This window comes from Vanessa atalanta, chromosome 25 (assembly GCF_905147765.1).
Source record: "Vanessa atalanta chromosome 25, ilVanAtal1.2, whole genome shotgun sequence".
NCBI lineage: Eukaryota > Metazoa > Arthropoda > Insecta > Lepidoptera > Nymphalidae > Vanessa > Vanessa atalanta.
The window spans coordinates 3,405,054-3,429,176 of record NC_061895.1 but is presented as its reverse complement, the minus strand read 5'-3'; the positions used below and the strand labels follow the sequence as shown (position 1 = coordinate 3,429,176).

The window sequence follows — 24,123 nt, the reverse complement described above, 5'->3', positions numbered from 1 at the left end:
CCACCAAACCGAAACACAGCAACACATAATATATATCTTCTATATATATATAGCAAAACTACACTATACCGATATAACAGAGCACTAACACACGGGTTCGCTTCGAGTTGTGAAATGTTTTGAAGATTTTAATTATCTTAAATTTAGTAATTATTGTAATGTATTTTATTACATTTAATTTATATAACGGATTAACATTCCAAGGCCATATTTAATTACAACGTTTCTACATATAACGTTTCAGACGCAAACTTTGGACGCACTTTTTTGTAATATTAAAACTGGTGTTAAACTACAACAATATAACTTTGAACACGATAAATAAATCCATACAATGGACTAAACTTACGTAACTTAGTATTATGGTTATGGACTAGAGTTTATAATAAACATATTTCATTATATATTCAAATACATATCAAACAGAATTAATTATATTCGTATTTATAATCTCATATATAAATAATGTATGATAAATCTCTAATTGAAATAGTTTTAATAATATATCGATCAACTTTTATTTGCACAGATAAAACAAAAAAGAACAAATAATAGATGACAAAATTCTGATTAAAAAAGTACCTACAATAAGCTGAGTGGAAAAAAAAACTTAACATAATTAAATTTGAATATGATAACTAAACTATTTTTTTTATTGCCATTACTTTTTTTTTTATTAGTTTGTCTTATGAAACAAGAAAAGGAACTTTAAAATAGTCGATAGGATTAATGTACATTTACAAAAAAGTGGACCAGTATACAACGTTTAATATAAAGAAAGAAAATGGGAAGAAGAAACGAGAGAACCGATCTATGTATACAGCTGTCTCCCTCCCGTTGCAGAAAGTGTCGTATTGAGGGATCGAGGCGGAGGTACTGGCACGAGGGTCCACGGAATTTGGAAATATGTGCTGAAAAAAGTTTTTATATTATTTATTTATAATAATAACACTATCTTCTTGAACCGGCAATAGTACTTTTATAAATACGATGTGGACTGTATATCCAATACAGTCCACATCGTATTTATAAAAGTCAGCTCCTTAGCTTAAGCTAACGCACTAGATTTCATTTACAAAAATATTAAGATTCTAAAAGAGAACGCAAGATCGATCCTGACCCATTGGGCTTTTCTCGTCCCCACACTCTAATACAGGTGATAAGCTTAAAAGGATGGGTAAATAGGGCTATTAGTAATTCCTTAAGTATTTTTGGGAATTACTAATATTCTTTTTAAAAAACAAAAAAATGTATTGATCGAACAGCACCTTGTCCATTCAATTTTTAAATTTCTTACAATAAGTTGACAGAGATGACTCACCAATAGGCAGCCCACTTGCCTTATCATATTCTAAATATACATATATAAAAAAATATATAATTACCTTATAAGCATCTAACTCTCTACTGAGATCCTCGTCAGAGTAACCCTTCATCGCCTTAGTGGCTACTGGACCCATATAGTTGTTGACCACCGCGAACTCGAACAGCGATAGAAACACGAACACAGAACAGGAAGACATCCAAACGTCAATCGCCTTGACATAAGAAACTGGCGGTAGACTCTGTTGCGATTGGGTGTTTTGTGTTGCTGAAAAATTAAAAATAATAATCATATTTATATTTAGAACCGAGATAGCCCAATGGTTAGAACGCGTACATCTTAACCGACGATTGCGGGTTTAAACCCAGGCAAGCACCACTGAATTTTCATCATTAATTTATGTTTATAATTTATCTCAAGCTTGGTTGTTGTGTTTATTTGGCTCTTGTTCTCCTGTGGTTGGAATAGAATAATGTATATTCTTCAAATATAATTAAAATCGTAAAAGCCTGTATATTTCCCAGTGCTGGACTAAGGCATCCTCTCCCTTTGAGAAGGTTAGGAGTATATTCCACCACGCTACTCCAATGAGGGCTCCAGGTTTCCTTACGATGTTTTCCTTCACCGCCGAACTCGGGATGATTATAGTAATGACATCAATTAAGCACATGAAAATTCACCGATGCTTATCAGGTTTGAACCTGCAATTTTTGATACAGATTCACTTGTCCTAACCACAAACCTTGTGCTCGAATTATCGGAACGAAGTTCTTTTACGCGGCTTACAGTTAACTAGAAGAAATCGTCGCGTAAGTTAAAAGCATTTTGCTCTCGCCAGAAGATAATTTTTATTAACAATTTTATTTGTTATCATTGCATTATTCTCAGACATTTTTTATTTATTTATTTATTGAATATACATTTTTTATATTGACGACGATGTAACAAAAACCTCATTGGATTTATCCGTACATCGGAATTCGTTGTCAACACTTAGACTAAAAACTATACAATAATTATAACATAAATATAAAAGAAATAAAAAATCAACAAAAGTACCTGTATGTACCTGACATAGCAAATATTAAAAATTAGTTGTTTGTGTTTTTTTTCCATAAAACAGCGATAAGTAAAATGTCGCTGTGACTATTCATTAACCAGCTTAAAGCAACATCATTTAGTGAAGCGTATACAGGTGTTCCATGTATTTTATTATCGTTAATCATATTTCATTGTTACTATCAAAACACAATATATAACACAAACATCATTCCGACCTACTATCCCGAGACACCTATTTTTTTTTTAATATATTTCGATATTGTTTTAAGCTTTTCTAATCATATTTGATTTTAAATATTTAAAGTAGTCTGTTTAATTGCTGATATAGAAATTGCTCACCTAATGTTAAAAGCGATGTCACTCCCAAGGTCACTCTGGCGGGTATTGCTTCAGGTTTGATCCAAAAAGAGATCCAGGACATGACAACGATGAGAGCTGACGGTATATAGGTGTGAAAGAGATGGTAGCCGAGGCGTCGTCGCAAGTTGAACACGACGGCTAAGCACGTGAAATTCCCTGGAATTCGTAACAATATATTTAACTTGTATACGTATGTAGTCTTGTGCACACAATAAATATGTCTAATGCAAAAAAAATGTCGCAACGCAACCTCATATATAAACTGATTTGATTTTATCCAGAAGAGAATTTAGAATAAAATTAATACAATAAAACATAGTAAATCACGTTAAGAAATTTTCCATTTTTTTTTTACATACTACACGAAGACACATTAAATAGAAACGAAATCAACGTTAAAAATATAGCTACCTATAAGGCTTGTATTTGACAATAAAAAAAAAAACACATAAGAAAGTACTTATATGTATCTTTGTAATTCCGAGCCTCTATGTACTAGAAATGTTGAATAATCAACGAACGTCACATATAGAACGCAACCGATGAAACATGACTGACATCGCGAAGTTTTACTTTAAAACCTTGTCATGCCATGCCATGTCACATTTAATTGATTGCAATAGAAAACTATTAGCCCGGCAAGATGTTTGTAAAACAAATGATGATAATATCTACGCTACTACTTAAAACAGTATCTCAGAAAACAATAAATTTCCAAGTTCGGATCGATTGTTTGTAAAGACTTTATTATTGTATAATAATACAATATTTGACTTCATAGATGGCACTATTTGAGAATTAAACAATAGCGTCCTTATATATTGGAAATTGTAAACAATTTTATTATTTGACTAAAAATACATCGGTCCTTCTCAAGTCTTCTTAAACGATAGTAAGTAATTCAGTAATAAGTGAATCTTAAATTATTTACGTATCTAGATAGTATCGCACTACAAGAGTACTAAAACAAACGAACTAACTTTATTATCTTATAGTTTGTGTCAGCTACGCTTTGCCTTCACCGAACACTTTACTGTGTACATGTACTTAGAGGCTAACCGTTGGCCACTATAGTTTATTAATAGCCTATAAATAAAAAATCAAATATTCTAGCTTCTATGTAAACGATAAAATAAACGAATTTGCATATCAATCGAAATTTAGAAATAAGAAATAAACTCTTGACGGTTTTCACAGCTAATTCGATTAAACGATTTTATATATTTGATATGACTATAGGTGACCCGGAAGCCGAACGAAGTTTCAGAAAAAAGCCTATGATAGAGATTTTTAAAATTAATTATTCTTTTAAATTTAGAACGGTCTTCTTTATTTTATATTCTTTAAAATCCCTGACTTAGGTATAATTGCATAAATCCTAATAAATATTATTTAAATGGAAAAAAATATGAAATTATATATCTTAATTAATAATCACAAATATATAATTTAAATAAATAAAAAAATTACCAGTGGAATATTCGATAGTGCAATCTGATGTGTAGTTGTTAGAAATATCAAGCTGTGGCAGTTCGATTTCTGGGTTAACAACGAGTGGGTCAGTCAGATTCCAAATAAAGACAAGGTCGTGAACCGTGTGTGATACTGAAAAGCAACCAAGTATATTTATAACGCATAATTAAATCAATTTATGAACATTTATTTTAACAAGTTTTTATTTAATTTCGGCTGCAAGTCACGTCTTACTTTATTTTAAACTAGATCCACACTAGCGTACAAGGTAACATTTTGCTCACATTTTTGTCGTTGGTAATTTAAGGTAATGTACCTATACTTTTTACTCCTTTAGTTCATGGAATAAATAAAAGCTTGTTTTCTTATGACATTTATAACAAGGTAAACGGACGGTTATCTGATGGTAGTAGTGACCACTGCCCATAGACGTTGGAGTCGTAACAAATGGTAACCATTCCTTAAATTTACCACTAATCTTAGAAATAAAATGTCATATATGCCTGTAGTTACACTGGCTCACTCACCAATCAACCCGGAATACAACAACACAATGTATTGCATCTTGGCGGTAGAATGTATAAAAAATATGATGTTAATAATATTATATAATTGTCAGTTAATATTAGATAAAATTTCAATTACATTTACAATTTCATATTGTAGTTATATGTATAAGCTAAATATCAATGCTCAAATCATATAAACATAAAATATATACCTACGAGTTGTGTAACAAATTTTATATTTAATATTTACAAAGTAACTACCCGTCCCGACTTCGTTCGGGTAGGAATAGGAATTTTATTCACTTCACGGTAGCATCGCCTATGAGGGACAATCTCAACCATCCAAATACATACATAAACACGTACAGAATAGTTATATTTATTAACGATAAAAGATCTGTATCAAACGAATTAACACTTACAACTCTCTATCATCATGGAACAGCTCTGTGTGTCGTGAGGATATGACTCGAACTTCATCGCACAAGACAGGACCAGCGTTAACCTGGAAAGACATAGCATTACAGAACAATTTAACAACAGCCCGCAAAAGTCTCTCTGCTGGGTAAAACACGGAGTCTGTTAAGAGACTCTTAAGTTAATTAGACCACCTTTATCCAGTGCAATTTCATGGCTTTAAAATCTTATAAACTTAAGTTAATATTAGTTACAAAAGTTTACTCAAAAACGTTAAAGTAAAAAAAATATATTCAGGACGTATCTTACGATAATTCATACATCAAAATCGAAGTTCAAACATTTATGTAACAAGTTTATTTACATATATTAAATCAATATATATTTTTGGGGAGTACTAACTTTGACATATAAAGGAGAGTTTTATCATGGTATAACCAGAGATAATGGTTTGGAATGCTCATTTCATGGAAGGTGACTTTCTTGGCGTTTTTGAAGAAGCAATCTGGTCGCCAGATCTTGTTCAGCCAGTCCACATCGAGGATCCGGTATTCTTCGTGCATATTCTCCGGTAGACGAAGTCGAGGATCACGCCATGATTGGGCAAGAAATATATCGGCAACGTACGTCTGGAAATAACAAATTTTATTAACATGACTATCTCATTTGATCTTGAGCTTTATAATGTTTCTGTTTATGCCTCAATTTAAAACATTACATATATTTTTTTTAAAAGATTGTACGAAAATATTAGGCTTCGGCAAATACTGTCATGAAATATAAATCATAATTATAATGAGTTTAATCATAAGAATTAGCCCCAAATCAATACATCTCCAAAAGCCAAGAATCCCCTTAAAATTAAATCACAAAAATAATTCTGAAAATAATTAAAATTCTACGCAGAAAATGAGATAAATTACCATACTCTCTTCATTAATGGAATCCAATGACAAAACAGTCACGTGGAAATAAACAATAGTAGGCTGTCCGGAGAGCTTGGGTGCTCTATTTTTGTCATAGTATTTGGCTTTCACTGGTAGAATATCACGAAGCGATAAACTTGATTCGGACTTCAATTCCACCTCTTGATACGAAGAATTGGTGCTGAAATATGTTGAAAATAATAATGAAGTTGATATTTTTTAATATACAGAACTGAAAACATTGAATGAACTTCTCTGACAATGCTCAATTGCCTTTAGATTTGGTTTAAATTTACAATTCAAAGGCAGTAAATGGACCTATTTGGGTATGTGCTCCTTTAATATTGTCGCTATTTTTTTTAAATTTATCTTTACATCGTCTACGTCCGACCAATCAGCAAGATGTTATGTCTCTGGGACCTATAATTGCACCAAGTCTTCTAATCACTAATTATACCATTACTTTATAGATGGTAAATATATGAACTCACAGAAAACTGACGGCATGTACCCGACTTGCGTTCGCCACCCTCAAAAGCAGAGGCATGCAAGAGAACATGGTGATCACAGTCCACTTCATTTTGTTCACTAACGTTCACTAAATCCTCGTTCCATTCACTCACTATCACCGTTTTGGCATTTCCGTTTTTTTCTAATTTTATTTCATAAAAGTGCTTTACTCTTGAACGAGTCGACACATCTTGTTATGTGAAGACTATTCGACCTTTCTATAATCTTTTTAAAGGAGTTACCTAACGTAATAAATGCATTAACACGTGTAACAGAACATGCAGAAAAGATTCTATTACAGCTATTAACCACAATGCAAAGGGAATTCTTGTAAAAAAAAAAATCATGAAAATTGTCTAAAATGTTAATTCATTCCATAGAATGAATTACAGTTGTTATGGATTAGGGAATGCAATGAGAGATTTACTAAATAGTTATTAAATAATCATTATGTTAATAATTATTAATTCTATAACATTTCTGAAAAGACCTTCTGGTTAGAACGCCCGAAAATTGCAGATTCAAATTCGGACTAGCACCACTAATTTCCATGGGCTTAATTTATTATAAATTTGTACTCTGCTCTCATATTTTGTAACATACAAAAAGGGGAAGGGACTGCTACTCCTTAAACAGATTTTGTAACCTAGCCAGGCTGATTGGAATTTAATTGTAAGAACCTATTTTACTACTATTAATATTGATTGTAGTAGGTAGATTTTGTCAATAATTTGAACATGAAGAGTTTTATGTTCAAAAAATAATATTTAATAGATGTAAATTGACTCATTGATAAAATAGGATATTTTATTACGATAAAAAAATAATAAATTATTATTAAAATGTTAACAGCTCTATGTCTATTTGGCTTAATAATTAAATGAAATATTATCAAATATGTAATGTCGAAAAAAATATATAAAAAATCATAATTATTTCAGAGAGGAGAGTGAGTATTTTTTGTAACTAAGTAGTTGTATTATGTGGCTCCCTATGCAATGGAAAACACGACAGACAGAAATGATAGACGGTATGATGATGATGATGTATATGGAAACAGTGCTATTCTCAAGAGCTTCGCATCTCACTCATAAAATTGAAAACTTAATCATTATAACCAATTTCGTACATCACTAACTTAGTTTTACAGAAAAAAAAACTCTACAGGCAAGAAAAATGTTACGTAGTCGCCTGCCGCAAACAATCCAAGCTATAGAAATATATCAATAAACACGACCCATTCTTTACTAGGTATATCCGATAAATAATTAGAGTTAAGTATAAAATATTTAAAACCTTGTTGACATAACTTTTAATAGGATGGAATGTATAAATGATTGAACCAAGATGTTTAGCTTATCATTTTTATAAATATCGAATTCGATTAATTTATCTTTTATATGCATTTCAGAGATACCAAAGAGTATAATATACCCAATAAAACTACTTATTTGATACAGAATGAAAGAAGCTCTTTAATACAAAGTTGCAAATTATATTCCGTACAACGCAGATGTTCCAATTAGATATAAATATTTTTCGTCAGTATAACTATTTTTCTTGTAGATCATTGTATGTCTAGATGGTGCATCGCATTAAAAAAAATAGATATACAAATACCTAATATACTTATATATACTAGATGTATAATGCTCTAGATAAAGAAATTTGCTTAAGACAAACGTTTAATATTATTTTTCGGTCAATTTGTATTCGAGATATTTTATAGTTATAGTTTTTGTATAAAAAAAACATAACAATGTATGTGTTATAACAATGACTGCAACCAAATTGATTCTACCTAACATTGATAATATCATTTCTAAGGTTTCATTACCTACACAAAATGTTACAAGCGAATGTCACTATAAAATTCTAGTAGAACATTCCAGACTTCTATATTTATTAATTTTCTATTTTTATATGTATAATGACATCGCTAAGGCTGTTTATATTAGCCCTTTGACTCACATATTTAGATTAATAAAAATGTATTCAATTCTTATCCCATAGAAATCTTCGTACTGTTGAAAACACAAAAAATAAATCACTTTAAATGCAAGAATTTCAACAAAGTAAATTTAATTTAATTCGTCAAATATTTAATCTATTAAACAAGCGCTAAAAACACATCACTTATCGTTTTGAAAAGTTAAACTTAATAAATTTATGCTCAATAGAATTTAAATTATCACGTTTTTTTTTTAACAGAAAGTCCAGTAGATAAAAAATAGAAAGTAAGAAGCTGACACATTTATACTTAATTCCACGAATCCACACGTCACGGTTTTTTTAGAACTATCTATATGAACAACTCGCAAAATGTTTATAACACATAGCGATCATAGTGAGTTGTAAGGAACGACTGAAAGTGTCGTATGAAATTCGTTTAGCGGTCTAAGTTATAAGCGGAGCGATGAGCGATCTATCTTTTGTTGTAGCTGGTAAAATTACAGGAACAAAAGGACCGCTTCGTTTTTGTCTTTGAAGGTAATAAATATTATATCTTACGATAATTCTAGAACTTATCCCTCGTGCCTGGAATTACACTGACTGAGTCATATACAAGAAAACGCAGATAATTGTGGCTTTCGATTCTTTCCAAGGCCTTTCTTTTTAAACGGATAGTGGATTATTGACAGTCAATTGTAATTTAAACCTATTTGATTTTGACTAGACGATAAAATAACTGTTCAGACGCTTAAATTTTAAATTATAATGTTTAACAAAATATAATTACTTTAGATACTTCTAAACTCTTTATAATCTTATACAGAGTTTAGAGTTTAGTTATATTTTATTAAATGGTTTATTAAAGAAATCGATTCTTATTTGTATCGAATAAATGTTTATCGTTTCTAATATGGTTGTAATTAAATTAATAATTATTCAAGTTGTCAACTAGCCAATTTTATCAGTCAAATTTCATCGTTTTTAATGCATTCACTTGGAAAAGATTCTATTAGTGATAGCCAAGTTCACTAAGGCTTAATTATTTAAACATATTTATTTATCATTGAGCGGTGCCGGGTAATAGGATTAGCGAGACACAGTAGGCAGAGACCTTGAGCTCTTTACTGTATCTGCCCCTATTAGTTATTTCATCAATACATTTATAAAACAATTAATACAAAATTATGCTATCATAATATTATAGTATGGTCTAGGTAAAGTAAGGCAGGGCCGGACCGTAAGTTTAGGGGGCCCTGGGCTATCACTACTTAGGGGCCCACCTAAGACATATCTGAACGTAGACTTGAATTAAATCAATTGAATGGGTTTGATTAATTGCAGGACTCGCAGGACTGCAAAGCACAACTGTTTAATTTAATAAAGTTATGGATTCTTTCGCATTATAGTCTATTTTTGACTTAGACTTGACTTAGCTGGGGCCCCCTTGAATCCACGGGGCCCTGGGCTATGTCTGAGGCTGGCCGGAAGTAAGGGGTTGTTTACCTTCTGTATGTATGCATATATAATATATACCTAACTATTATAACCGCATGGGTCTTAAACGTTTACTTTATTAAACAAATAGATGTAACGCTAAGTTTTTGAGTTAAATTGATAAAAAAACATCAATAGGATACTTACAACTAAATACCGATTCAAGTTCCAATCCGTAGCCGCCGCTTGGTAGGCCATTTTATATTCCCTTTATGAAAATATTGGGTAAGTATATTTTTTATGTTCTGTTTTATGGTCTATTAATTGACGTAAGGGGCTTCGCTCGTATTAGAGGTCGGTCAACAGGTTAGGCATAAAAAGTCGAGGCTAAGCCTATGTCTATTCTTAGAGTTCAAGCTTGCTTCGTACCAATATTCATTAAATTCGGTTGAACGGTTTGGCCGTGAAAGACCAACAGACAGACTGACATACTTTACTTTAACATTTATAATATTTGTGTGTTTTTGTCAATTTTTACTTAAAAGTCAAGCAATATTCCAAATGTATACTTTAGCCTTTATTTATACTGAACTTAAATGCTAAATAAGACCATGTTTCATATCCAATGAGCAATATTTTCAGTCGAAATACTGACAAACTAATAAATAAACAAAATGCTGTAATAATCATCGTAATAGAAATGTGTCCATGCCAGACTAAGTTGATAGCAACCACTCATCAATTCTTCTACCGCTGAATAGAAATAATTTTTATCGCTTTCTATGTATTTTTAGTGAATTGAAACAAATCAAACCAGTTAGGTTAGGGGCGTACCACTCACTCATCATATAGTCTACCGCCAAGTAGCAATACTTTGTGATGTTGTGTTCCGTTTCGAATGGTAAATCAGTATTACAAAGGAGACATCTAAGTTCCAAAGATTGGTAGCGCTTGGTGATGTTATGGTGATATAAAATGTAATGGTTAAAGAAAACGTCACGAAATTCTATGGGCAGTCTATGGGGAGACTGGTTGACTGTACAATGGGTCACCAAATAGCCCATTGTCCAGTCCAGTGTAAAAAAAAAAACTAACATTAGTCGAATATCTTGAATTGTGTTTGGTATTCAATATCCATTATATTTGTAAATAATGGCGCTTAAAGTTGAGTAAAATAAATTTATAATTTAAAAAATATATGCTAACCTAGAACTGTTTGTACGGCATAATTAAACACAGCTATTAACAAAACGCATGGAATATATATTACAAATTTGCTCAACTCATTCTTCGATTGCTATTCGGTTATGCAGGTTTTTACAAATATATTATCCCCAAACTATTGTCATTGAGTGCGTTCTGTACATACAATTTTCTTAATAACCAATACAAATTTGTATCTTTAAATATATACTAATAATATCGGCCAATTCTAACAATTCTAAACCTAGGACTTACTCACATAATATGTGTCTTTATAATACCAGATAATTCCACCAACGATTCTAACCCAAGGACTTAAAAGTAGCGTCAGTATGTCGGCAGCAGGTTCGTAGATTAGATTAATATCATTTTTACCGCTAGTTTCAGAATCTAAAAATAACCACTAATTAAACTGACTTTGATCATCGATTTATAAACTATAGGTTAGCCTTATTAATGTTTAGGACATTTGAAATAAAACTAAGTAAGTGTATGTACAGTTTTTATTTAATTGATAAAGACAGAAGCAATGAACACTTACACTCAAAAAGTCGAGCAGAAAAATAAAATCATACTGTAAAAAAAAAAAAATTTTTTTTCTTATATACCTGACCCCACAGATTATCAATGCACAGCCAACTTTGCCGAATGAGTCTGAAAAGCTAAAACTTGGTTCATTAATATTTAATTTATAATGTAGCATTCGATCAAAAATACTTTTGGAAACTTCAACTTTAAAGGAGATAATCGGTAAGTAGAAATATATATTTATTTTCTCATATTGTTTATTAAACTTTAGAGAGTTTGGTGTTCATCCCTAATGTCGCAGTATGTAATTAATTATACGCTAAAAAATTCGTACATAATTGTAATATTTACATTTAATTCCTCGTCAGACAAAGAACTTTGATTTGTAAAAGGTTTATTTTAAACATACGACAAATAAGTCCTTGACATTATTTTCAAAAGATTGATTGAATTTGAATTCAAAGTACACTATTTTATATATCTTCAAGACCCTTGTTACTAGTCGAGCTCTTCTTCCCAGTTCCATAAATTCTCTGACACAGATTGTAAAACTTCCAGTTGTCTAATTCCTCTGGATTTTCTCTAACCATTGTTCTGTACTGGGATCGTATCTCGGACATTTTCTTCGAACAAACCAGTGGACTCTTCTTCAATATATCGGAGGCTTCCATCCATAGATAACTTCGAACGAACTTCGGATTCTTAAACTTATCCAAATGGGCTAAGTACCATGTTAGAAGACGCTCAGTTTCAATATCCGACCATGTTTGCTCACTATCCTCCTCTGTTATTGGATCAGGATCCTTATTTATTTCCTCTCTGAGTGCATTTTCCTTTGTCAATATTTCATGCAAGATCTCCTTAAAAGGAGTTTCTATTTCACTATCAAATGTTTGCTTCAAGTAGTTAATTTTACTGAATATTTTGTTGACTGGCTCAGAAATGAATTTCGCTAGTTCCGTCCAAAGATATTTCTGCTCAAATTTTGGGCTGACAAAATCTTCAAGATTCTGCAAGTAATAATTTAAAGCATTGTAAACTTTCTCATCGGACATTGGTATGTCTTCGTAAGTATTGATTTCTTCTAAATCCTTGTTTTTGTTTGATTTGGCAAATTTAGGTTTAAAAGTGAGGATTTTCTCTAAGAGGTTACTATACGGAAGTTTGAAGTCAGCTTCGTTAAGTTGCTTGTGTTGATTTTTTAGTTTTAAGAACATTTTCTTGCATGAAATGGGCGTTTTTTCATCTAATTTCGACGCAATTTCGGTCCACATTTCTCTTTGATTAATCTCCTGTCCTTTGTGCACCCTTAGGTAATTTAGATAAAGGGTTAGAAGTCGTTTTTTACTTCGCTTATTCCATTTCGTTATGATTTGCTTTGAATTTGTTATTTCTGTGGCCTCTTGATCTTGATCTTGTTCTTGTTCTTGAATAATAATTTGAGTATTATTAATGTCTTCGCCTTCGGGTATAACGATGATACATTGATAATCATCATCTGAAAACATATCAAAATTATTAATATACAAAAAATATATAGTTGTCTATGCTTGATGTTTTTGTAATATCGAACGTAGCTTCTATAAAAATCTTATTAAACAAAAACGAATGCTTGTTTGTTTATCCTTTATGTGTTTATTGTAATTGCCTCGTTGAGATTCAACCCCAGGGCACGCCCATAAATAGTTATAGGGTTTGTTTAGTTGGGAAGTTATAAGTGTGTACACTCGCGGCCCTCGAAAAATACTGAAAGACGTTGGCCCTGCGACTGAACGCCTTCCGGTCGTGTTGATTGAAAGAGTGAGAGAATAGAGATGATCTCATGTTTGTGCAAACATGCACAACTAGTTGTCGCCCGAACTTCGCTCGCGTTTTAAGAGCTGTGTTAGGCAAAAAATTTCTATGTCATTCTTTGGAATTCAAGTTTGCTTCATAACAAATTTCGTCAAATTCGATTGGTTTAGCAGTGAAAGAACGACAGACAGACAGAGTTATTTTCACATTTATAATATGTCAAGCAAAGTTGGCGTTCTCCATTGAGATTTGCCGCCATGTCCGAAATCCAACTTTAACTATTTATCCTATTACGGCGAAACTTTGGTGAGGTATTCTATACATGTGATATTGCTATTCAATTGCGAAGTATAAGCAAATATTTTTTTTTATACTTTGACAATACAAAACAATCTTTAGAATTATAACTATCCTTAAAAAAGCCTATTTAATACTAACCTTCCTGCATTTCCAGCTTTAATTCATTATCATCATCATTGCACTCATCAACTTCCATATTTTCCAGAACTTCACAGTTTTGTTCACCATATTTATAAATGTCATCGAGCATATTAAAATATTTCCAGGAGACTTTAACATCTGGATTACGGGCTTTCATCGTCTTCAATTTTCTATAAGACTTCCTTAACTCAAGAAATTTATCACAACAACTTGTTTCGGTCCGACTGATTTCTTGGGCTATTTCTGTCCATTTGCTTCTTGCTTCGATATTTTCTTGGAAATTGCTGAAGTTTCTAGAAAAATAATTGATCAACTGCTTGATTTCCTTTGCGGACCAGTCTTCTGCGTCGTCAGAATCCATCTTCCCGTTTTTCAATTTCGATTTTATGGCTCTATAGCCGAATACTTTCTTGCAAAGGTTGTAGTATGGCCAAAGTATGGGCATTTCGGGCTTATTTATTTCCCTTTGAACGTATCCCGTGTAAACTTGTTTGAAATTGCGGAATCTGTGAGCGCATTCCGTTGCTGTAATGCCTATTTGTCGTGCCAAGATTTCCCATAGTGCCAATTTCTTCTGCTGCGATGATGCAAATTTATCTTTATTTTTTAAATAGAATTCTAGTATTTTGAAAGCTTTTACGTCTCCGTTGCGTTTTTTGGAACGCTTTGTAAAACCTCTTTCGTCGTAGAGTTCCTCGTCATCTGTTCCATTTTCAAGGAATTTATCATCGTTATCTTTGATGGTGATCTTTTTAACTGTAAATATAAAATTGTATTTAGATCAATAGCCATGTATGTAGTAAATAATATATATAAATATTTTGATATGTAAATAGGCATTAAAAATTAAGATAATTTCTTACGCTTTTATAAATGTAATCAAATTTATAAATGTAAATATCAGTAACATTTCATAAATAAATTATTTATAATAGTGTATTCTGTACAATCTTTATAAAAACTTTTATTGGAAGTCAATAATCCTAATTTAAACCTTTGTTCTTTAGTTCTTTCAAATAGTAGAAAATTAAGACATTGTCCTTATATATTGACATTAATGTACTAAATATAAATCATTTCATTCTCCTTAATTTCATGAAATATTATTATCCCTGGTGCTTTAATACCACTGCTAATTTATAATGGCGCACAACTAAGTTATTTACAAGCAAACTAACTAGTGAAACATATCAAAGACAATGTATTATTATTATACTTCACTGAAGTCTACTTTAGTGAAGAATACATATATACTTCTCTTATAACCTTTGAATAGTGATGATACAGGATTAAATTGAAATGACTTTCTCATGGGAAATATTGTAGATAAAACTTAAGTATATACAATAAAATTTATATGTCCTGTATGGAATTGAGAATCTATGTTAGATTCAAAAAGAAATAAAAAGAAGGAAGAATAATTCCTGGATTGAAATCAGTAAAATTTACCATTAAATAGTTAACTTACCTCCCACTTTATTAGATTTATTTACTTGACCGAGTTCTTTCAACTTCTCGTATCCGTCCAGTAGATTGCTATCCATACCGTAATCAAATATTCTATCAAATAAGTCAATGTACCTCCAGTCTATTTGCATATCAGGATTTTCTTTTTTATCATCTAAAATGTTCTTATAAAGTGTAGTCAGATCGTTCCATTGTTTACGACAAGATGTTACACTTCTTTTCAATTTCCTCGCAAGGGATGCCCAACTGACATAATAACACACAGGATCTTTTAACATATCTATATTTTCATACAAATACTGCACCAATTCATCAATTTGCTCCGTCTTCCATAGATCAGGACCATCTTTTTCGGGGCTATTAACCTCCATTTCTACTTCTTTGGCTATTATGTTATCAAACAAAATAGCCAACGGTATCCGATTTGCTAAATCATAGTCACCTTCTACGAGTTTATCGAAATGTTCATTCTTAAGATCTTCAAATTTTTTCTCACAATTTTCCGGTGTCTTGTCTATTAATCTACCAACTTCTTGCCATAAAAAATTATTTGGTATGCTCGGATCGTGGAATTCATTGAAACAATCGAAATAATACTTAACCAAAAATGTTATTTCAATATCATTCCAGGAATTTGGATCATTTTCAATCATTATAGAGACTTTAGTGTCATTTTCTTCACTGTATAAATATTTACGTGAGAAATCTTCGTCATCACCAAATATTTTATCAAAGTATTTCATGTATGGCCAATTAATACTATCAGCTCCACTTTCCTTACGTTTGTAGATCATCCTTATATAGTGTTGTTTGAAGTTTAAGAAACGTTTGTGCCAATAATCAACATCCTGTTCTCCCAAATCCATAGCAATAGCCTCCCATAAGCCTCTCTGTGTATTATACTGTTTCTGAAAGAAAGTCTTGTGTTTGATGTATGAATTGAGCATTGCTTCAACTTGCTCATCTTTGTTTTGACAACTATTGACTTTTTTAACAACTAATATACCATCTTGGTTGACAACATTTTTAACTGGCATATTCACAGTAATTTGATTATCGCTATTATTTTCACTAAGGCACATTTTAACAAAGTTGTCATCGTGAAATGCCTGATTACACAAATTGTAATAATTCCAAATTATGGTACCTCCGTTCTGATTTTCGAGGCACACTTGAACATATTTTTTTTTTAATTCTCTTAATTTTACTTCACATGATATTGGAGTCTTACCAGCCAGCATTGTTTTACACGCAACAGCCCATAAATGTGTTTTCTTTGTAGCTCCACTAAGAAATGTTTCTTTATTATCAAGATAGAAAACTATGAGTCGTTTTATTTCATCTTCTAACCAAATATCATTGGAAACCTGTTCTGATGCCTGGGCTATATCCAGTTCCTCAGCTGACTCCCCTTCACCTAGGTCTTCTTCAATTATGTACTTAGTATCTGGCAATAATTGTACATTATTTTGAACTTCATTTTCCAAACCTCGGAGATCAGATTCTTCATTTTCTGTGAATGAATAGTTTATTTTATTATATAATGAACATTTGTTAAAATATAAATTATTTTTTCTTAATTGTTACTTTACGGCATTCAGATATAAGCCATTTTAAAAAAATGTGAAAATTTATGTAAATCTATGTAGCATTTGAACAATGGTATTATATTTTTTTTGAGATTCAAATTAGCTAGGTCAAATATCAAGCCAATAGATCAATCTCGTTTTTTTATTTTTTTCTAGGTATTGGGTAAATTTTCTTCACTGAAATCTAAAACTGGGCACTAACTTAAGTAGTTATAGTAAATATAAAACCTAGATAATGTTTTTAGATAAAATTATACGTTTTATATACAATATTAATTTTTAAAAAGTATTTACCATCGACGTAAAAGAGCAGTATATCTCCATTTGGTTGTACCTCCGTTTTAACTACTATTTTTTCCATAGTTACTGAAGTTATTCTGTTAATATATAATTTTTTAACCAATTCGTCGTCGTATTCCGATGTAAACCTGGTCCATTATAAAATTAATCGAAAACACGTATCTATATACAACAAACCAAATTCTATCATAATTTTGAAATCATTGTTTCAGTAACTTGAATTCACATTAAACTTTAATTAAAATAACCTTTCTTATTTTAGTATTTATTAACTATTTGTTTTGATAAAAAAATTTGACGTTCCCGGCAAAACGATCGGAAAATTTTTCGAACCACTTCAAAGTTGTAAGCGCAGCAATGCTTGTTTACGATTTCTTCCATCCGCCATTTTATGAACATTATAGAAACAGATAAATAAAGAACGACGTATTTCATATATCATTTATTTTTTATCTGTGTATCATAGCCAATACGCGGTAATTATAAAAAGCCAAATATTCATAAAATGTAACTATTAATAATTGGTTTTATATTATTTCATTACATATCACGTTTTTAAGATATCTACTGATGTATTACTTAGTTTCTACTCATCATCATTACTCATCTCTTTTATACGTGCCCTTGGCAGATTATTTTGCCGGTTAACTAGCAGTAATATACGACAGAAAATATATATTAATTTCTTATTATATATTTACGATTTTAGCTTTTCAAGGTTTTCCATTATTATAAATTTTAGCCGTATTAATTATAGGTAACAATTTACTTTAAAACTTTGAGTAAAACATTAAAATCGATTGTTACTCAAAGTAACAATAAAAATTAAGGATGCTTACGATTTTTTGAGTAATTTTACTATCAAATTTTGTCGTCAAAACTTTTGTATGATATGCAAATTCTACAAAAACAATTATTACCCTAACCTTTAACGACACAGATTGTTTAATTGTAAATGAAATTATAAGTTAATAAATGAATACAATAAATATAAAGACACTGAGGGTTTTTTTTTTTTAATTTATTGGGGGAAGTTTTAAATTTACCGAATAAATGTGTGGCAACTGATTCTAAGCACACAATAATACAAAATAAAAGCCAATAAGTCACAAGTCGGTTATAATGTAGATATTGTCACCAGAAGAATATAATTTTTATAGTTGAAAATTTTAAGATAAGTAAATTAATTGTAATTTAAATTAAAAATAATCAGTAATCAAAACTTTATGATATTAAACTTTATGGTTGCATAAATATTCATTCAGGTAGCGATGTAGTTTTGTAGAAACAACATGAAGTTTGAAGCTTAATATTGGAAATTTACCCTAGTTTTCATTCCTTTTTTTCTCAAAAATTATATTAGTATATATTTTTTTTTATAAAAACATTCTAGGGAAAGCAATCTGGTCTTTTATGTAGTATTAACAAAAATAACTTTAAAGTAATTTTATGGGTAATACAAATGCTCAATTTACACTCAAATGTACAACAACAAACGTCAACAATTTGACAATATGCAGTTTTAAAAAAAAAACGAATATCAGTATATGTTTATTAAGGATTAAACTTTTATTCAGTATTTTTTGTTTAAGTATGAATATTTGAATCACAATCCCTATAAAGTCTCGTGGATACGGCTAATTCGGCAAAAAGCACTCTTAAGGCATTGACAATTTTACGATTAAGATATATTCTTAACAAAAATCTTTCGTAATATCAATAATTAATTGGATCACTACAATAGGATTTATAGCAATAAATTGTTCAATATAATTACAAAATAAAACACATCCAATAATGTTTCAAAACACAAATTTAATGAGCATGTATAGATTGAACGCGTACAACCAGTCAAAAATAAATGTTATCATTTATTATGTCTAATTATATATATGTTAACACTACATAATTTGATGGTAACATAAAATACGAAATTCTCAAACTTTATAAAATGTATACAAAACCTATGAATATATCTTTTTAATATAAAGCAATTAATATTTCAACTGAGATGTAGATATATTTTAAATATAAGCAATCATAATTATTAAACATAATCTGTATACGAAAAAAAAAATCCATGATACGTAGTTTTTTTAATAAAAATATATTGTTATAAGAGTACTTGTTTTATTCGGTTATTTTACATAACTACGGATATGTGATCATTACTAGCAGAATACATTAATACAGTAGAGTCCTGTTAAGTCGAATCCTGAGGCAAGAAAACGTTTAAAAACACACAAACATTATAATAGATATGTATAATCAAAAATATATTTAGAAAAACTAATGGTAATGGTATAAGCATACCATTATTTTATTTCGGGAAACGATGCTGACAGTAATCCCATATGACGTGTAACATCATCAAAATGTGTTGATACCATTTGACAGCCCACTCCCGCTTATCGGTCAAACAAAATAGCGCGCATTTCTCTAACTTCCTGTTATACACTTCCGTTTTCACGAAATAGTTCCTAATGATTTCAGGAAATCGAGAGGAAATTAGACTCATAAAAATAGTAATAACAATAATTTCTGCATCTTCTTATGTTTTTATTATTCGATTGATATTGTGCCACACGAGTATTCATCGAACAAAAAGCTCTCGCAAAAGATTTCCCTAAGAGGAATTTAGATGAAATAGTTTGTATGTATTGTGTTAATTAAATGTTAATTCCCGAATTTAATGACGAATTCTCATCTCTTCCGAATAAACAGGACTTTACTGTATGATAATATAATCATAATTAATTTATGAAAAAACGTATCTGCAGTTATTTTAAAATAGATTAAATACACGATCCTTAAGATAGATATACGCTTACATTATGTAACGTACGATATTATTAATTAAAATATAAATATAAAGAAAGGGACCTATACTTCAAGTGCGGGTTTTGTACGCAAACTATCTCGTCCTGAATGGTCGCAGTGTTTGTTAGCTTTTTTTTCATAAACCTTATTGAAGGAGTAAGGATAAACAAGCATTAAATTTAAATATCCATACAATTTGCTAATAGCTCTGTAAAATATTGCACTACGAACAGTTTTGATTAATAAATATTTATTTAAAATACATCTCTGTATAATTTCACTTAATTATTCATCGTCAATATCCGAATTCACAGGCCTAGTCAATTGTAACGCGTCAAATGTCAATTTAGTGTCAAAGTTGTTTATTTGTCTTTACTCCTGTGGCACAAATAAGCTTAATTTTTTTTTTACGTTGGACGTTGATGCATGGGCTTTGCATCAAAGATGATTTACGGTTTAAAAATTTGAACGCAGTTATTCTTAATTTACCATAGCCATCATCGTAAAACAAATTACTTTTTCTCGAATAAATAAAATATATAAATACAAAATAAATTAAAGAACATTAGTAATGTGAGCCAACACTTTTAATAAATAATAACAAATTCGTGTTTTCAACCATTTATTTAAATCAATCACAAATAAAACAAAAAATAAAAAATCTTTGAAATTTAAATGTAACTGGGTTCAAATTTAAATAAAAGTGTCGAGTGTGATAGTGTCTAACAAAAACAAAAACATTGTTACAAAACGTCAACTAATGCATAAAAATATGAAAGATTACGTCGACATTACGGTCCCCACTAAAATTATTATAATTTTGTTGATTAATGACTAGTTACACTTAACAGCAATTACTGCAAATAAATATCCTATGATATTATCATCTACTATTATATAAAACCGTAACACTAATACTGTTTAAAATCTGCACTTGTACATAATAATTAATATATATAATTTTTAATATATTCGATATTACTTAGAGCCATTTAAAAGAAAAAAAAAATTTAAACGAAAAGAGTTTGACAGTTGACATTTGTTAGTTAAATTTAAAAAGCAGCAGAGGAATATAGCACTTGATTTGTCCTTTAAATGGCTCACCGTAAAAATTAAATACAACATCTCTACTAATAATATGTGCAAATGGTTCTAGCTACTAAATGCTGTTTTTATGACTTTAAAATATGTATGTAAAGGCACGGCCATAAATTAGTTAAGTATGCGGTAAATGATCTGAATACCTTGATTTACAAAACTAAGCATATTGACAAAAGTCAGAATCATTGTGTAATTATTTAAAAAAAAAAACGAAACACAATGAATAAGCCTGGTACATTATGTATATTTAATTTATGTTATAACATATAAGAAATTTGAAATACTAAACATACTTAAACCAGAATATAAATAATAATTAATAAAATTTTAAATTCGTAATTTAATTTGCTTTTATTCTACTTGTACTTATTAAACTATGTAAGAGGAAGAACAGTGAAGATGTGATATTTGTATAAAGATGTATGTAGATAGTTGAATCTTATTGTCAACTCTATAATCAGCTTTGATTACATTATTGCCCAACTACAGGATAGCTAAGAACGACGATATACATATTAAGGTATGTTGTTTTCCCGAAACAGGAGACTATTGCACCTTTTACCGGCTGCTGATTATTTTCTAAATTGTAATCAATTAAACACGATGTATTATGTGACGTCACTATGAATATAAGATGGCGTGCGTAGCCATTTTGTATAACACTTCGTAAAGGTTCATTCCGTATTTACCTATTCTGTATTTGGGTATATGTTTTACATTTTAATTTATGTCTATGTTAATGTTATGCAACATAAAATACATATTTCAATATTACATCTCAAACTATTTACGAGATTCATTACATATTTTATTCTAATCATATAATTATTGATAAAATCGGAATATAACATTCTTTAAATAAAATTTAATACATGTACGTAAGCATTTAAAATAACTGTTATTAAGAGTAAATAATAAAAGCGTTTTTACTGTTTTGCTAATAGTCTTAACGCAAAAAATTCAATATTAATAGTTATTATTTTGTATACTTTTAAAACATGGATGGATTTAATTTAAATATTTTACAATAAAATAAATAATAATTATAATTGTTTTTTTTTTTTTCAACTACAAATGATTGTGCGTGACATTGACATCTAAACGTCAAATTATTTAGCGCGCACATTACGATTGTAAACACTTGAATATAATATAATTATATCACACAATATCTACTTTTATATTTATCTAATATTAACGTAACTACAATTATAAAGTTAAAATACAGACGAACACTATATATAATGCTGTGCGGTGATTTTTTTATATATAAAAAAACTTTTATAAAATAATTTATTTGATATCGTTACTAAATAAAAATATAAAGTTTTTGAACTAATTCATTTTATGCAATTTAGTACTTATCACTTAAACCTGTATCACTACATTAAAACATGTACTTATATCCAAAAAGCGATAAGAATTGGAAGGCAAATAATTATTAGTTCATTTGGTCCTTTAAAATGATTTAATATGACAAATATTTCAATTAAAGAAATACCAGCAGTTTTAAAATATTCGACTATTACCTGTATCCATTTGAGATTACTATTTGGTATAAGGTTGCCATTTAAATAAAATAAAAAATGAAATATATAAATTTAAAAAATATATTTTATATTAAATGGAATATTCTTAAAAAAATCGGTGATATTACGAATAAAACTACATTTAATTATGGAGCGTGCGCGATGTGACAATATATTATTCTATTAGAGCAAAATAAAAGTTGTTTTAAAAAAATATTACAAACTACTCGAAAGAGACTCTTTTTAAGCTTAACCCCAAATAAAAAAATCCGAAGCGATGTTAAGCTTAAGTTAAATGCTCTGATTTAATTTATATTGTAAAAATAGTAATCTCACATAGAATCAATCGTTACCAAAATAAAAAAATAAATCTGTTATTATGTAACAACTGTTGATAAATTAAAAAGTACTAGAATAAAATAAAAACAAGCAATTAAAAAAGTAACGATAAGGTTACACGGTGTTTTTAATAGATATATCTATCAAAGATCTCATTAGATTCAGATCTACATATTTTAAACCATAGACAATACTAGACGCTGTTTGTTCTTAATTTATAAATCATCATTACATACTAGAATATACCCGTTTTAACATTGCTAAGCTCTCGCAACTCACTATTAAAATTTTATTTAATTGAAACATAGATTATTATTCATTTGGCACTTTATTAATGGTTTTTATATGAAATTGACGATTAAATAAATACTATTTCCGAAATGATTTGCGATAATATGTAATAGTATAAATTTTGTCTAATCTATGTTACAACTTTTAAAATTTTTGTATGCATTACACTGCACGTAATCAGCGTAGCCGAAGCATTATTTACACCATGGCTTGTGGTTAATTTACCATACTTCACATTTGTATTTAGGATTCATTTTTGTACCTACGGGACAGTTGAACTCCTGCGAAAAGTCTGGAAGGTTCGATATCGGTCCAATTACTCTATACTTGGCGATGGTGTGATCGTCTTTTTCGATTTGCATCTTCGTAGATTCTTTGGTCATAGCTGAGCACCACACCTGAAAATTTATTTAACATGATTTTGATTATTTTTCAAATTCTAAATGTATTTGTTCAATTTAAACTGTCGCGGTATTAAAACATTTTTAATACTTTTTTTGACGTTTTGACTGAGTTGCACTCGTCTTGGCCACGAGCAGAGATTTGTTTGTGAGATCATGTATGGAATTCTTAATTATCTTTATAATTTTACGAAGATATTTGAATTACGACCTTTTATTCAAAATAAGCGAGTACAGCAGATTTTGTAAACAATATGTTATAATCCCCAATAAATTGTTTTTTTTTTTTCAATATTACAAATGCCAATTTTTACACCTTCGCCTTGTATTATGATAGAATGATTCGTTGTAT

At 29.8% G+C, this 24,123-nt stretch overlaps 3 protein-coding genes across 10 annotated transcripts in view; all 3 read right to left on the bottom strand.

The window, feature by feature from the left end:
• Positions 1-545: 545 nt before the first annotated feature.
• LOC125073688 (glycine receptor subunit alpha-4-like) lies at positions 546-8,930 on the bottom strand. 5 transcript variants are annotated; one of them, XM_047684650.1, is made up of 9 exons: positions 8,832-8,930; positions 6,563-6,823; positions 6,069-6,252; positions 5,548-5,774; positions 5,151-5,233; positions 4,217-4,351; positions 2,726-2,902; positions 1,386-1,591; positions 546-911 (listed from the first exon to the last, which is right to left on the bottom strand). In XM_047684650.1, the coding sequence occupies exons 2-9, from the start codon at positions 6,649-6,651 to the stop codon at positions 738-740; spliced, it is 1,275 nt and encodes a 424-aa protein (XP_047540606.1). In that variant the 5' UTR covers positions 6,652-6,823; positions 8,832-8,930; the 3' UTR covers positions 546-737. The 5 variants fall into 5 exon arrangements, with proteins under 5 accessions (XP_047540606.1, XP_047540608.1, XP_047540607.1 ...); XM_047684652.1 differs by having other exon boundaries at positions 6,563-6,806; positions 8,834-8,930; XM_047684651.1 differs by having other exon boundaries at positions 8,842-8,930.
• Positions 8,931-11,660: 2,730 nt separating this feature from the next.
• LOC125073762 lies at positions 11,661-17,661 on the bottom strand. Its single transcript, XM_047684793.1, has 4 exons — positions 17,285-17,661; positions 15,403-16,914; positions 13,932-14,690; positions 11,661-13,197 (listed from the first exon to the last, which is right to left on the bottom strand). The coding sequence occupies exons 1-4, from the start codon at positions 17,349-17,351 to the stop codon at positions 12,173-12,175; spliced, it is 3,363 nt and encodes a 1,120-aa protein (XP_047540749.1). The 5' UTR covers positions 17,352-17,661; the 3' UTR covers positions 11,661-12,172.
• Positions 17,662-23,187: 5,526 nt separating this feature from the next.
• The window catches only part of LOC125073755 (endothelin-converting enzyme homolog), a 62,265-nt gene continuing 61,329 nt past the window's right edge, over positions 23,188-24,123 (bottom strand). For all 4 annotated transcript variants that reach the window (XM_047684782.1, XM_047684780.1, XM_047684781.1 and 1 more), the window contains one exon: positions 23,188-23,768. In XM_047684782.1, coding sequence (XP_047540738.1) covers positions 23,592-23,768 — 177 coding nt within the window. In that variant the 3' untranslated portion in view covers positions 23,188-23,591. The remainder of the gene's footprint in view (positions 23,769-24,123) is intronic.